At 48.1% G+C, this 13541-nt stretch overlaps 1 protein-coding gene across 1 annotated transcript in view; it reads right to left on the bottom strand.

The window, feature by feature from the left end:
- The window catches only part of ULK4 (unc-51 like kinase 4), a 317975-nt gene that overhangs the window by 260839 nt on the left and 43595 nt on the right, over positions 1–13541 (bottom strand). The window contains 2 exon segments of the mRNA XM_036030480.1: positions 1247–1330; positions 6594–6701. Of these exon segments, the coding sequence (XP_035886373.1) occupies positions 1247–1330; positions 6594–6701 (192 nt within the window).

Raw genomic sequence — 13541 nt, 5'->3', positions numbered from 1 at the left:
TAGGCATTAATCTAAGTTTTAAAGGTTGAAGATACAGTTTTCAAAATTTCTTTTACACTATGAAAAGAATCCCTAAAAGACTCCTTTCTCCTTTGCATTACCCTACTTTGCTCTTTTGCATTTCCTTACTTGACATATTATCCCACTTTGTATTTTTCTCTCCTCTCCCCCACAGGTGGCACTTGAGTGCAGGCAGAAATGTCGCCTTCCCCATCTGTGAGTCCCCAAGTGTGTCCAGCTGGAGGCCTTAGCTGATCCCACACGTGTTTTTTACTATAGATAAGCATGCCTTCCCTGGCGTATTATTGATACAGTAAAATTTACTGGCTTCAGTCACATCCCATAATGAAAGCTGACTGCGCCCCAACCCCACAGGCTAGAAAGTGTTCCAACTTCATTTCGGGGTCACTAGGGGGAAACCTTTCAGAGCACTTTACACTGGAAACATTTGAAACATTCTTCCATTACCATGTAGTAACAACTCAAAAGGAAGATGTTTACTGTGACACGGGGGTTTTTCTTGGGTTTTTTTTTTTTTTTCATTCCTTAAGGAACGTTTTTCGCCTATGGCTCTGCCTTGGGTGAAATCATGTCAAGTGGTTTAAAGCAGGCACAGAGACTGGCAACCCTTTCAGGTCAGTCCCTGAACCCTTTCCGGAGCCACGCACAGGAGCTGCGCGCACCGGCCGGCTGCCCGGCAGGCTGGCTGGCGCTCAGCCCGTAGCAGCAGCGTCAGAAGGGATGTGAATACACTGAAAAGTCACATCACGTAGCAAGTCCCACTTAACATTAAACTCAGCGGATACTAGTGGAAACTTCTCTGTTTCTGAACTGTGAAATGGCACCCTGACAAGATAATCATGGGACTTTTGATTTGGGGGCTCACGGAAAATTCTCTGCCTCCACCTTGCTTACCAAACTGATATATTGGTAACTTTCAAAGGCAGCAGGTTGGGGGGGGGGGGGCAGGATTAAGAATACACTATTAAAAGCCATTTATGTTGTTTATATTTGCTATCATTTAAAAAGCAAGACAGGTAAAAAGGTGAGTGCAAAAGCGGGTTCCTTCTTACACCTGCTCCACACGGCAGACCACTGGCTGAGGGCCGCTTGTCGGGATTATTTAAATTCAGGAGCCATACCTGGCTGACAGGCGCCCGCACCGCTGCGGGCTACCATCCCCGCGCAGTGCCTGCAGGGCAATCACCGGCGGGCGAGTCTGCAGAGGACAAGAAAGGAGCCTTACCCCTTCCCGAAGGCACCTCATTAGCACCGTGTACGCCGCCAAGGGAACGGCCCAGCATTCTCTGGGGCTCCTTTTCTTCTCTTCCTAAAACGAAGTGGGAGAAAAGGCTGTGAAGCCAACGGCAGGAAAGATATTAACCCATTCGAGAGAAAGGCACAGTTTCAAATACACAAACTATCTACGACTTCTTGGTACTCTCTTTAAAGTGCTGCTTACTACCTGACCATTGTGATCTGATTAGGGGTCTCTTACCGCATTGCACCTACCAGGGACACAGTCCTTCTATTTCTTATCATGTTTTATATGACGTTGATACGATCCCCTCATCAGAAGCCAGAGGAAGAGAACTGAGCAATGACCGCATGATCTGGTTGACAGAAAGACGGCTCTGTTCATAACCGTAGGTGAAAATACAGGACGGTTTGGAAGCGGAGAATGCACAGCTTCCCCAGTAGCTCAGGCTAAGCCGTGAACACAAGCGAAGGGCGGAATGTTACCTGTGAAACAATGTGCTAAAGCAGCACAAGCCCTTACGAGCAGCAGGTACACTTAGTTTAATGACGTCAGCAACACTTCTCTCACAGAAGAACCACGTTAGGGTAAGAAGCACAAGAACATGCCTGCAGCACGGCAAATAAAGTCACAAAATGAAGCAGGTGCCAGGCGGAAAGGCAGAAAAAGGCCATCTCCTCGAAGCCAAACAAATATTTAAGAGCGCCCGAATGTCAGAACTGGGACCTCCCAGATCCAGATGTACCGTACACCAGTGTTGAGGACAGTGACCCGGTAAAGCTGTGCCCTGCATCACGGAGCTGCTCCACACATGTTCAGAACCGAGACCTCACCATGCCAAGCTGCTGCAACTTGAAAACCACTGATTCGGCACCCAGTTTCACTTCCAAACAACTTTCTTCCCCTCCAGCTCACGTACTCGGAGTGTCAGCCCACAAGCTTTCTTTGACATCTCTGGAGTCTGATCCCTCTTGCCCCCCACCCCACCCCTTTGCTTTCCCCCATCACCCCTTCTCCCCCCAACCCCCCCCACCCCCATCTACCATTGAACCAGCTCCTGCCAAAAGCCTGATCAACCTCTCCCTTTGGTGTTGCCTCTCCCTTGTCTGTGTGAGCGCAACCTTGGGGGGAGCCGGGGCTCCTTCCCTCCCGGCCTACACTCAGGGGGGTCACCAAGAACACAGGGGGCCCATGAAGGACTCAGGATCAGCCAGCCCAGGGGCCTTCAACGTCACCGTCCAGGCCCACTCCTCTCTCTCCAGTCCCCTCCTTTCTTCTTCACCAAGATCCAGGAAGCCGAGAAAGGAACTAACCTACCTGCACCACAGCTGCCCCCTGCTACCCATGGTAACAGGGCAGACTCCCCTTTAAACATGGGGCTGAGGTCCCATCCCCATCCCACCTTCCTCAGGGTCACGGGGTTACAGACTAGCCTGCATTGTGCCCAGATTTTCAATGTCCTGTGCCCACTGCATCCTTGCCCTTCCCACTCAAGCAGCCTCGCCGTCTCCCACTTCCAAAACTTCAGCACCCCCATCCCCCGCTCCCCACCCCCTCACTCCCTTCCCCACAACCCAGCTGGCCCCACACCAACTCCCTCAGTCTCCTCGCTGCCCGTTACATCCTCCACACACTCCAGTCTGACTCTGTCTCCCTCACTGCAGTTAAAAAACAAAAACACGTACGTAAGTATATAAAATAGCTCCTGTCGAGGTCCCGGTGGCTCTCCTGTCACTCCATGCAGTACGTGCGCTCTTTCTCATCCTTTCCCTTGGACCACAGGTGTGTCCACTCAGCCCTACCGAGTCTCTTTCCTGGAGCACCCTTCTCTCCCCCAGTTTTGCTCCTACTTTGCTTAGTCACACTTGGTGCTCAGAATCCTGCCTTGGGCATTCTCCACTCTATACTCCTCATTTGAACCAGAGTAATCCCTTTGGCGTTTAAATCAGATGACATCATGACCCTTCCTCAAAGCCTCCATGACTTCCCCTTGCTCTCGGGATCCAGATGAAGACGTCCAGTGTGGCCTAGGAGCTGCTCACGACCACGTGTCTGCTAGTCTCTCCGGCCCCACCTCCTTGCTCACTTCCCCCGGCACCACAGGCCCTGACACCATTCACGCAGCAGGGAAGAAGCACCCACTATGTGCCAGGAACTCTTCTAGACACAGATACATGAACATGATAGATACATTTCCTGCTGTAATAGTGCTTGGTGGGGACTGAGGTTTAAGCAGCAGCAGCAGCAGTAAACAGAACAAGTCAGCCCAGAGACTGACGGGCGCTATAAAATAAAACCCGGCAGGCGAGGCATCAGAGGAAGACTGCAGACGGGGTGGCTCCATCTCGTGCTGCATGGAGCCTCCCTTCTGAGGGATCCATTCGAACAGAGAGAAAATACAGACATCTGGGGGAAACGCTGAGAGCCGGAGGAGCGGCAAGTGCAGAAGCGTGCAGGCAGGCGGGGAGCAGGGCGTGGAGCTGCCCAGGGACTGCAGGCAGAGCAGTGTGGCTGGAAGCTGGGAGGGACACAGTGAGTGAGGGTGGGGTCACACAGGCACTGGGAGGCAGCCTGCAAGGGCCTGGAAGGCAACAGGAGGGATGTATGGCAATGAGCAAGTCAAGAAGCCCTGGAGGGCAGTGAGGAGTGACACAGCCCTCACCCCTGTGTTCCTAACAGGCTCGCTCCGGGTGACGTGTGGACAGCAGGCTTTCACGGACACATGAGTGAATGAAGCAAGGAGACCGTCCGGGAGTTCTTGCAACAGGTCAGGTGACAAATGATTGTGGGCAAAAAAGAAAATGACAAAAGAAGAATAACTGGACTGAGGTGGAAGGTGTTTCTGACAAAAGAAAGAAATACAGGAACTGTACCTGTATTGCTTTATACTGAGGTGGCCAAAAAGTCCGTTACGTTTTTTCCGTATGATGGCTCTAGTAGCGCTTAGTTGTCTTTGACTTCATCGGAAACAACTTTGTTAGACTGTGTTGTGACAGCTGTCATATCAGTGTGCATTAAAAAACAACTTACCAAATCGGTGAATTTGAAGGCAGCAGAAAATACATGACATTTTCAGCGTGTTATGCTTACTATTTAAAGAAAGGTAAAAACGCAACTGAAACAACAAAAGATTTGTGCAGGGTGCGGAGAAGGTGCTGTGACTGATGGAACGTGTCAGAAGTGCTTTTGAAGTTTCTTGTACTATTGACATTATGGCCAAACAATTCTTTCCTGTGGGGCTGTCGTATGCATTGGAAGCTGTTTAGCAGCACCCTGGCCTCTACCCACCAGAAGCCAACAGCAGGAGAGAGCCAACACACTCAAAATATCCAAATCAATAAAGTTACTGGTGCAAATGAAAAATGTGTCTTTGGTTTCACAGAAAAAAAAAGGTAACAGGCTCTTTGGCCAGCCCAGGACTCCCTCTGCAGATCACCCACTGGTCCTCTGTCCTCGAGCTGGTCACCAGGGGTGATGCCAGCGCATCGGCAGGACAGCGCTTAGGTCTGCTTCACCCACAGCATCACTTCAGGTCAGACTCGCAAGGGCCGCACTGGCTTGAGACTTTAAGGTGTATGTATATCCAAAGTGACAGTCACACAGAAGCCCTCAGCCCACGAAAACGCTGATTGTCGTGGACCCGGGGACAGGATTCCCTTCTCGGGTCCTGCTACCATGAGATGCGGTCAAACATCGCGGCCACAGACACGGGCTTCACTGAAAGAGCCGAGCTTATATCCAATTAGAGCAAGCACTGAGGACAACGACTCTCTAGATCTATTTTTAGAAACAACAGGAACGTGAGGCTGTATGGTTCCATCCGTGTAAGATCCTGACAGTGGACCTTGTCTCCAGGACAGAAGGGGAACCCCGGGCTGCCTGGGGGCAGGAAGCTGGGCGGGAGGAAGGCAGTACAAAGGGTGCTGGGAGACTCTGGGAGGTGGCAGACGGGGTCATTATCTCAATTTTTACAACGGGTTTCTGATGCATGTTGATCCAAACTGATCAAGCTGTAATCTTTAAACGTGTGCAGTTTACTGCATGCCACGTACACCTCCATGAAGCTGGAGGGAAATTTTTATTTCAAATAGAACCAGACAAAATTAGAACAGACTCATAACTTTAATGAAAATATTTTTTTAAAATATAAATGTAGGAAAATGTCATTTTTTGGACGCTGGAGGACAAAATACCATAAATATACCAGTACTTTCCTAATTGACTGATACACGTTCCAAATATACGTTAGAAGACTCAAAATTATAAAGACATCAGTACTTCCCAAATTGAGCTGCATATTCCATGCAATTTTTTTTTAAAAATGATTTGCAGAATTGGACGAGCTGATTTGGAAGTTCGTTCTGACACGCGAAGGGCTGGGAACAGCCCAGACACTTACGAAAAGGGAGAACAAGAAGAGCTCTGCCGTGTCCATCCTAATTATAGAGCTACATGATTTGAAGTATTGGCGTTTTACAGCCATCATGGCTGTTGTCTTCAAATGTGGATCGTGCAGGAAGTCGGTTTAACTTACGTACTAAGGACACGCAGGTAACATGAACGAACACTTAAGCCAGTTCTAGAACCAAAATATCAGCAACACAATGAGACCACCTGATTAGCTCATAACTTAACCAGTACTTATTTAAAACTCTCAAGAGTGTTAAATGAAACGAATAACTCATTACCAATAGCTACTCGGTAATATTCTGAAAGTACGTCAATGAAACACTAAATTTTCCCTTGTTGAATTCAAGAGCCTTTCCATATAGTAACTTAAGAAATATGTCACATATTCTTATGTCCATGTTAAGGACTCAAAGACAGCAGCAAACTACGGAGTACTTTCGGTCCACTGGCGGTAAAATACGACCTGAAAATCTCCTACACGCTGAAGCAGGGGTGTCCAGCCTATGGCCCACAGGCCACATGGGACCCGGGATGGCCGTGAGTGCAGCCCTGCATGAAATCGTGAACTTACTTAAAACATGAGATTTTTTTATGTGATTATGTGTCACAAGGTATTTAATGTGTGGCCCGAGACAACTCTTCTTCCAGTGTGGCCCAGAGACGCCAGAAGGCTGGACACGCCTGCATGAGTGAAACAGGCCCTGGGAGAGAGGGAAGACGACAGACAGACAGGCTGGGACAGACAGACACAGACAGAGAGAGAGAGAGACGGAGAGACACCAGAAGTAAACTCACTCCCAAGCCCCTGAGGCAGGCTCTGAGCGGCAAAGTCAGAGAACTCTCTCAAACTCTCACGGGGCACGAAGACTCGTGGGCCGGGATAGGTCAGAACATGCCAGGGAGCAACACAGTGAATCAGACTCACCTGGGTGGCTACGAGATAGATCAGCTCCCCGAGGGTGGGTAAAAGGCACTGTTTTAATTTGCTGTTCCTGAAGTTTTCCCTAATTAATTCAGTTAAGAGGGTAATTGCCTGAAAAGAAAAAAAGGTATTATTATTTCATGTGGATCTCTCAGTTCTTTAACCTATGTATAAAAGGCAAGACATTCTACAGAATTCACCTTCCATTTTTAAAAACTAGCTTCCAAATGATTTTCAAAATATGAACCTTATTCCTGAAAAAAAAAATAGTAACTCTCCCCTGTGAAGGTAACAATGTACCCAGTAAAATAAACTCACATCCGGAGAGCGCTCGTCGATGACTGAGCACGCTCACCACGTCGCTGACCCTGTCGGGCAGCTGCTCCCGCCTCTCCAGAGACAGGGGACGCAGGCAGGCGGTCCAGCGGCTCCTCACGCCGGCCACTCCTCAGGGCCTGAGCACAGGGGTTGTCGGGCCAGATCCCTGCATGTTCCGGCACACCCCACTTCGGGAAACTCTTACCTTGCAATAAACTTTTAAAAGATTCCTCCAAAACTATCTGAGAGCAGAAACACTGCACCAGAGTTTCAATATAACCTACTTTGAAACTCAGCAGCATTTATCCAATGTCGTTAATTTCCTAGTGGTCATGCTGAGAAAACCACACACACTCATGGCCAGAGCTCATGCACTAGGACACGGGTTAACGCCGCCACCCTGTGACCAGGAAGCAGGGAGAATGGCTTCAGAGAGACGCGTAAATGAGGGCCCCCGCTCTGAAACAATGTAGCTCCGAGCGCGGTGCACGGACAAGACTGCTTCTTACCATCGGCAAAGACAGCAGCATAAGCGCTGGAAGAAGCATTTTTAAAACTTCCAGAGCAATCTGACGACGAGGGCAGGGAGGGGTGGGAGTCCCATGGGGGTGCGCCGGGCAGCGGTCATGCCGTGGAAGAACACTCGAGGATGGGAAACAGCTTCACTAAGCTACAACTGACACACCATAAACCACATGTGTGTGAAGTGAACACCAGGCACAAGTGACATATGTGTACATGTACACGTTCATTGCCGTGGGCGTCTCCTCGAGCCCCTGAGGTAATTAATTCTATCCCACGCCCTTTCTCTCCTCCCGAGTCAGCCACCAATGCTACCACCTGTCATTAATTCACATTGTCTAGAGTTTATGTAAACAGGACTGTATACTATGTATTCTCTTTTCTGGCTCCTTTCAAGTGGCATCATGATTTGAGATTCACCCAGGTTGGAGCGTGTACCAGTCGCTTGTCCTTTTTCATTGCTGAGTAGTATTCCCCTCCATGGATATACCACAGTGTTTAACTCTCCCCACACACCGCCTGCTACAGTAAACCCTCTACATGAAGTGGCCCAGGAGAAGCCAGGAACCACGCACCTCACCTTGGCCCTTGCAGCAGGTCACTTCCACAGGCCTTCCTTTCCCTTCGACTTCTACCAAACATTCTCTAGTATTACAATGAACCATCCGAAATTAGTAATGGTCAGCCATTTTTCTTACCTACAAAAATAGCCATTTGTCACCCAAAAAAATGGCTACAGAAAGTATTCTGAAGAAAAAAGAAACGATAAAAGAAAAACCCTTGGAATATCAGGAAAGAAACAAGACCATGGTAAGTAACAGGCAAAAAGACGGAAATACAATAGGCTCTGCTTCTATCAAGTTTTCTAAGTTATGCTTGGTAGTTGAAGCAAATATAAAAATGTCTGATTTGGCTTTAAATGTACTTAGAGGATATGTTTAAGACAATTACATGAAAGTGAGGAAAGTTAAAGTGTTGAAAAGGGAGGTAAGTTTTCACTTGAGCTGGTAAAATGTTGACACTCGAGGACTGTGATGATGAGTTACGTGTAATTACCCACAGATGTACCATACGCATGTAATTACACACAGATGCACTATACGCGTGTTATGTACACGACACCGAGAGCAACCACCCGAAATCTATACAAAGACATATCCTGTAAAACACTAAAAATCAAACTAGAATTCTCAAATAGTTCATTACCTCATACAAAAGCAGTCAAAAGAAAACAGAAACAAAAAAAGCAGCAAGAACAAACACACACAAGTAAAATGGCAGACTTAAGACCAAACATCAATCATTACTTTAAATGCAAATAGTCTAAATGTAATCATTAGAAGACAGAGCTGAATGTAAAATATCGCCCTGCTGGCTGCCCGAGGGGAGCGGGTAGGGGGATGGGTGAAAAAGGTGACGGGACTACAGTCGACAACACCGTAATACCTTCGCACGGTGACAGGTGATGACCAGACTCAGTGTGATCACACTGTAAGTCACACAAATGTCGCATCGCTGTATTTTACACCTGAAACTACTACAACACCTAGCGTTAAACTAAAAAATAAAAAAGAATCAATTCAAATCACCACGAAAAAATCAAAATGAAAATATGACCCAAGTATGTACTGTCTACAAGAACTAATGTACTCACATTACCTATACTGACAGAAGCAGGCTGAAAGTAGAAAGATGGGAAAAAAATATATTCTGGAAGCAGTAAACAAAGGAAAGCAGGAATTGGCTATATTAACTTCCAGTAAAGTAGACTTCAGAGCAAAGAAAATTACCAGGGACCGATGGAATCATTACATAATAATAAAAGGGTCAATCCACCCAGAAAAACACACCAATCCTAAATGTGCACACCAAACAAAGGAGCTGTAAAATACATGAAGAAACAGACAAATCCACAATTGTTGTTGTAAATTTCAACACCCTTCCCTCAACCACTGATAAAACCACTAGGCAGAAAATAAGCAGACATCAAAAGGATATAACTAAAATAACACAAACCATCATATCTCACCCGGTATGAAATAGATAATTATTTGCAGATGACATTATTGTCTTCAAAGAAAATCCCAAGGAATGGAAGAAAAACTCCTAGAACTAATAAGTCAGTTTGGCAAGATCACAGGATACAATGTCAACATTGAAAGTCAATTGTATTTCTACATGTTACCAATGAACATATGGAAATTGATAAAAATATCATTTACAATCACTAGGAAAACTAAATACTCAGGTGTAAATCTAACAAAACCTGTATGGGATCTGTATGCTAAAACTGCACAATGTTTTTAAAGAACTCAGAGATCTAAATAAATGGAGAGATGAATGTTGTGTGTATATTTTATTTCTTGTATACTATGCTTTGATATCCTTTAAAAAAACACACCCTGGCTGGGAGCGACAGCCATTCTTGAAATGAGCCCAGTCTTGCAGGTGGTGAAGGGCCGCCCCCCCCCCCCCACAGAGCACAGCTTTGATAGGCTAACTAACTGATTCGGGGCCACACCCCCTCTATCTGTCCCTTATGCCCCAGGAGACAAACAGCCCTCTGCCTTAATCAGCCCAGGGCCACTTGCCATGCAACTAAAGACTCTCGCCCTGGCTGGTGTAGCTCAGTGGATTGAGCTCAGGCTGCGAACCAAAGCATCACAGGTTCAATTCCCAGTCAGAGCACATGCCTGGGTTGCAGGCCATGACCCCCAGCAACCGCAAATTGATATTTCTCTCTCTCTCTTTCTCCCTCCCTTCCCTCTCTAATCTTTAAAAAAAAAAAAAAAGACTCTCTCTCAAACTCAAAAACCCGCCAAAACCATTCAAACCAGCCCATCCTAAGCTGTTTGCCTGCCTTACCTGGCCTTACTTACCCCCACAAAATCCCAATGAAGGCCACAATCTAAACTCTCCCTGCACCCCATACCTGCCGCAGGCCCCAGCCTCCTGGCCACCTTGCTGGTTTCCCACGTGGCCCTGCATGGCATGCCACACCTGTCTCTAAGACCTATGAGTCCGATAACCTTTATTTCCCTGAGCCACTGTCTCCTGAGTCACCATCTCACACACAAATACAAAACGACCCAACAAAAATGTCGGTTTTCCCCAATGTGATAGGTCCAGCTGAACAAAATCCCTATCAAAATCCCAGAAAAAATTTTGTGTAGCTACTGTCAAGATTATTGTAACATGTATGTGGAAAGACAAAGGAACTTAAAAAGCCAAAACGATTTCAGAAAAGAAGAATCAAGTGATAGCAATTATTTGACCTGGTTTCAAGGTTAATACTGCTACAGTAATCAAGACAGCAAGGCCTCGTCGGGGCGCGGGGCACACTGATCACAGGACCAGAGCAGAGAGAACGCAGGAGCAGCCGCACACGAGCGTGGCCCGCTGATCTCCGGCGAAGCTGCGAAGGCGATTCAGTGGAGCCAAGTCCTTCTTTTCAACGAGTGCTGCTGGGGCGGCTGGCCCTCCAAAGGGCAAAACAAAACGAAAGTCTCAACGTACATCTGACACTTCACACCCAATATTCACTCAACCTGGATCACAAACTTGAACGTAAAACATTAAACTATAGAAGCAGGGGACAAAACACAGGGTAACGTCTCCAGAATCCAGGCCTAGGTGAAGAGCAAGCTTGATGCCAAAAGCATAGAGGCGCTGCGCCAAGGGACACGGAGCCCGCAGGGGAGCACGTAAACGTCGATGCCAGCCAGGGAAAGGCGTGTTAAACCCGCAAGGAGGCATCGCTACACGCCTATCGGAACGGCAGGAACAGGAAACAGTGACGCCACCAACTGCAGCTGAGGATGGAGAGAAACAATCACTCACACTTTGCTGATGGAGACAGACAATGATACAGCCATGGGGGACAGAGCTCGTCAGTTTCTTTAAAAAAAACACAAAAACAGAAAACACTCCACTGACTGTGGAGTTATCTTACAGCCCACTCGACTGCACTCCTGAGCATTTATCCCAGAGAAATGAAAACTTTCACCAGCCCCCCCAAAATTAAAACAACACCAACAACACTACATCAAGGTGTATAGGAGCTTTATTCGCACCTGTCAAAACCGAAAAAAGACTCAGAAGCCTTTCAACAGGTAAACGGTTAAACTGTGGCACCACCGTACTGTGGAATACAATTACATAATAAAAAGGAACCAACTACCGAGACGCACAACAGCCTGGATGTATCTACAAAGAATTATGCTAAACATGAAAAAAGCCAACCCCAAAAGGTTACATACCATAGGATTCCATTTACACAACATTCTCAAATCGACAAAAGTATAGAAACGGAGCCCTGGCTGGCGTAGCTCAGTGGATTGAGTGCAGGCTGCGAACCAAAGTGTCGCAGGTTCAATTCCCAGCCAGGGTACATGCCTGGGTTGCAGGCCATAACCCCCAGCAACCGCACATTGATGTTTCTCTCTATCTCCCTCCCTTCCCTCTCTAAAAATAAATAAATAAAATCTTAAAAAAAAAAGTGAACCTCTATAAAAAAAAAAATGGAAAAGAGGTTAGTGGTTGCCAGGGGGCCAGGGACAGGGAGGAACATGCAGTAGAAGGAAGTGGGCGTGGTTTGAAAGGGGGAAAGACGGGACCCTCGGGGTGTGGAAGCTGTGGCCTCACTGCCTGAATGCCAACATTGTGGTTGTGGATATTGTGCTATCGCTCTCCAAGATGTTACCTTTGGGGAAAACGGGATGAAGAGTACATGCAATCTCTCTCTGCATTATTTCTTACCACCTCACGTGAATCTAAAATTATCTCAAAATAAAAGGTTTGTTGTTGTTTTTTTTTAAAGTCAACCTCATACTACATTCAAAACCCAAACCCAACTTTCTGCTTCACCAAGTCAGCGACAGGGATTTATATACCATCTCTCCACTTTATAGCCCACTGGCATCGTGTGTCAGTGAGCGGCACTAGAAATTAAAAACACCTAATGCTGTGGATCCTCGAAGAGATAAAACCGCCGGAACTGCCGGCAGCACCACAGGAACTGCCTGGGAGCACCAGCGTCTTGCAAACAGACACACGTCACGTAACCTGCGCAGTCATGCCGCAGCGACCGGCCTCTCACTCGCGTACGTGTCAGACAGCATCCGGGAGCTCACCGCACGGTGGTGCCACTTGTGCGGCTTTCCCACTTGTCATTTTGAAACTGTAAAGAACTACAAAATTAAAAAGGGAAACTGTAAGAATATCAATAAACAAACACACCACCCCTGCGGCTGGGTGGGGCAGTGTGACGAGCTCCAGGCTATGTCCACGCACCTGTGTCCATCTCCCACCCTGTTCCCCCTGCCCCAGGGGACCTGACAGCACGTGCCAGGTGCAGGTGCAGGTGCCGTGCGGGATGGAAGCAGCCCGGACGCCGGGGCAGGCCTGGTGCTGCCGGAACTGCCTGTGCAGACAGGCCTGCTGCACGAAGGCTATGGCTGCAGCCGCGGCCGCAGCAGCGCACACCCTAGGACTTTGGGACAAGGCCTTGGCCTGCCTTCTGCCAAGAGCTGTTCTCCACTTGGAAAGCAGCACCTGCCTGGTTGCTGAGCCCCGAGGACACGAGTTCTTGACCTGGGAACACTACAGGGCCTGACCCATAGTGAGTTGGACGTTACCGCAACATTGGTTGTGCACAGTAGCGTTTTACCTTGAAATGGAAATGGAATGTGTAAGTCCGAGCCAAACAAACGCACACACTCCATAGGGAGGTGGCTCGGTCTCCCATGGCATCTGCTCTCACTGCCCGGCTGCCTTTCCCTCCTCAAGCAGCGGCCTCCATCTGGGATCCAGCCTCGGTGACAAAGACAGAATAATGCTGCTCACACCGGTGCCTTTTTGCTCCCGTAGGGTTCCGCAGCCAGGCCTCTCAGCAGCTATACCGGACAGAGATCCCCCCTCTTCCCGCCCTTCTCTGCTTCCCTCCGGCAGCCCCAGACTACACCTGGCGAAGACGAACGGAGAGGCTGTTTCCGGCGGAGGAAACCAGGCCTCATGTGCATGCCAGGGACTCCCTCCCTCTTCTGGGAGGCCCTCCCTTCCCAGGTAAGCACCTGCTGGTAGAGATTGTGTGTGTGTGTGTGTGTGTGTGTG

Source organism: Phyllostomus discolor, chromosome 7 (assembly GCF_004126475.2).
Source record: "Phyllostomus discolor isolate MPI-MPIP mPhyDis1 chromosome 7, mPhyDis1.pri.v3, whole genome shotgun sequence".
NCBI lineage: Eukaryota > Metazoa > Chordata > Mammalia > Chiroptera > Phyllostomidae > Phyllostomus > Phyllostomus discolor.
This window is presented reverse-complemented; position numbering and strand designations above follow the sequence as displayed.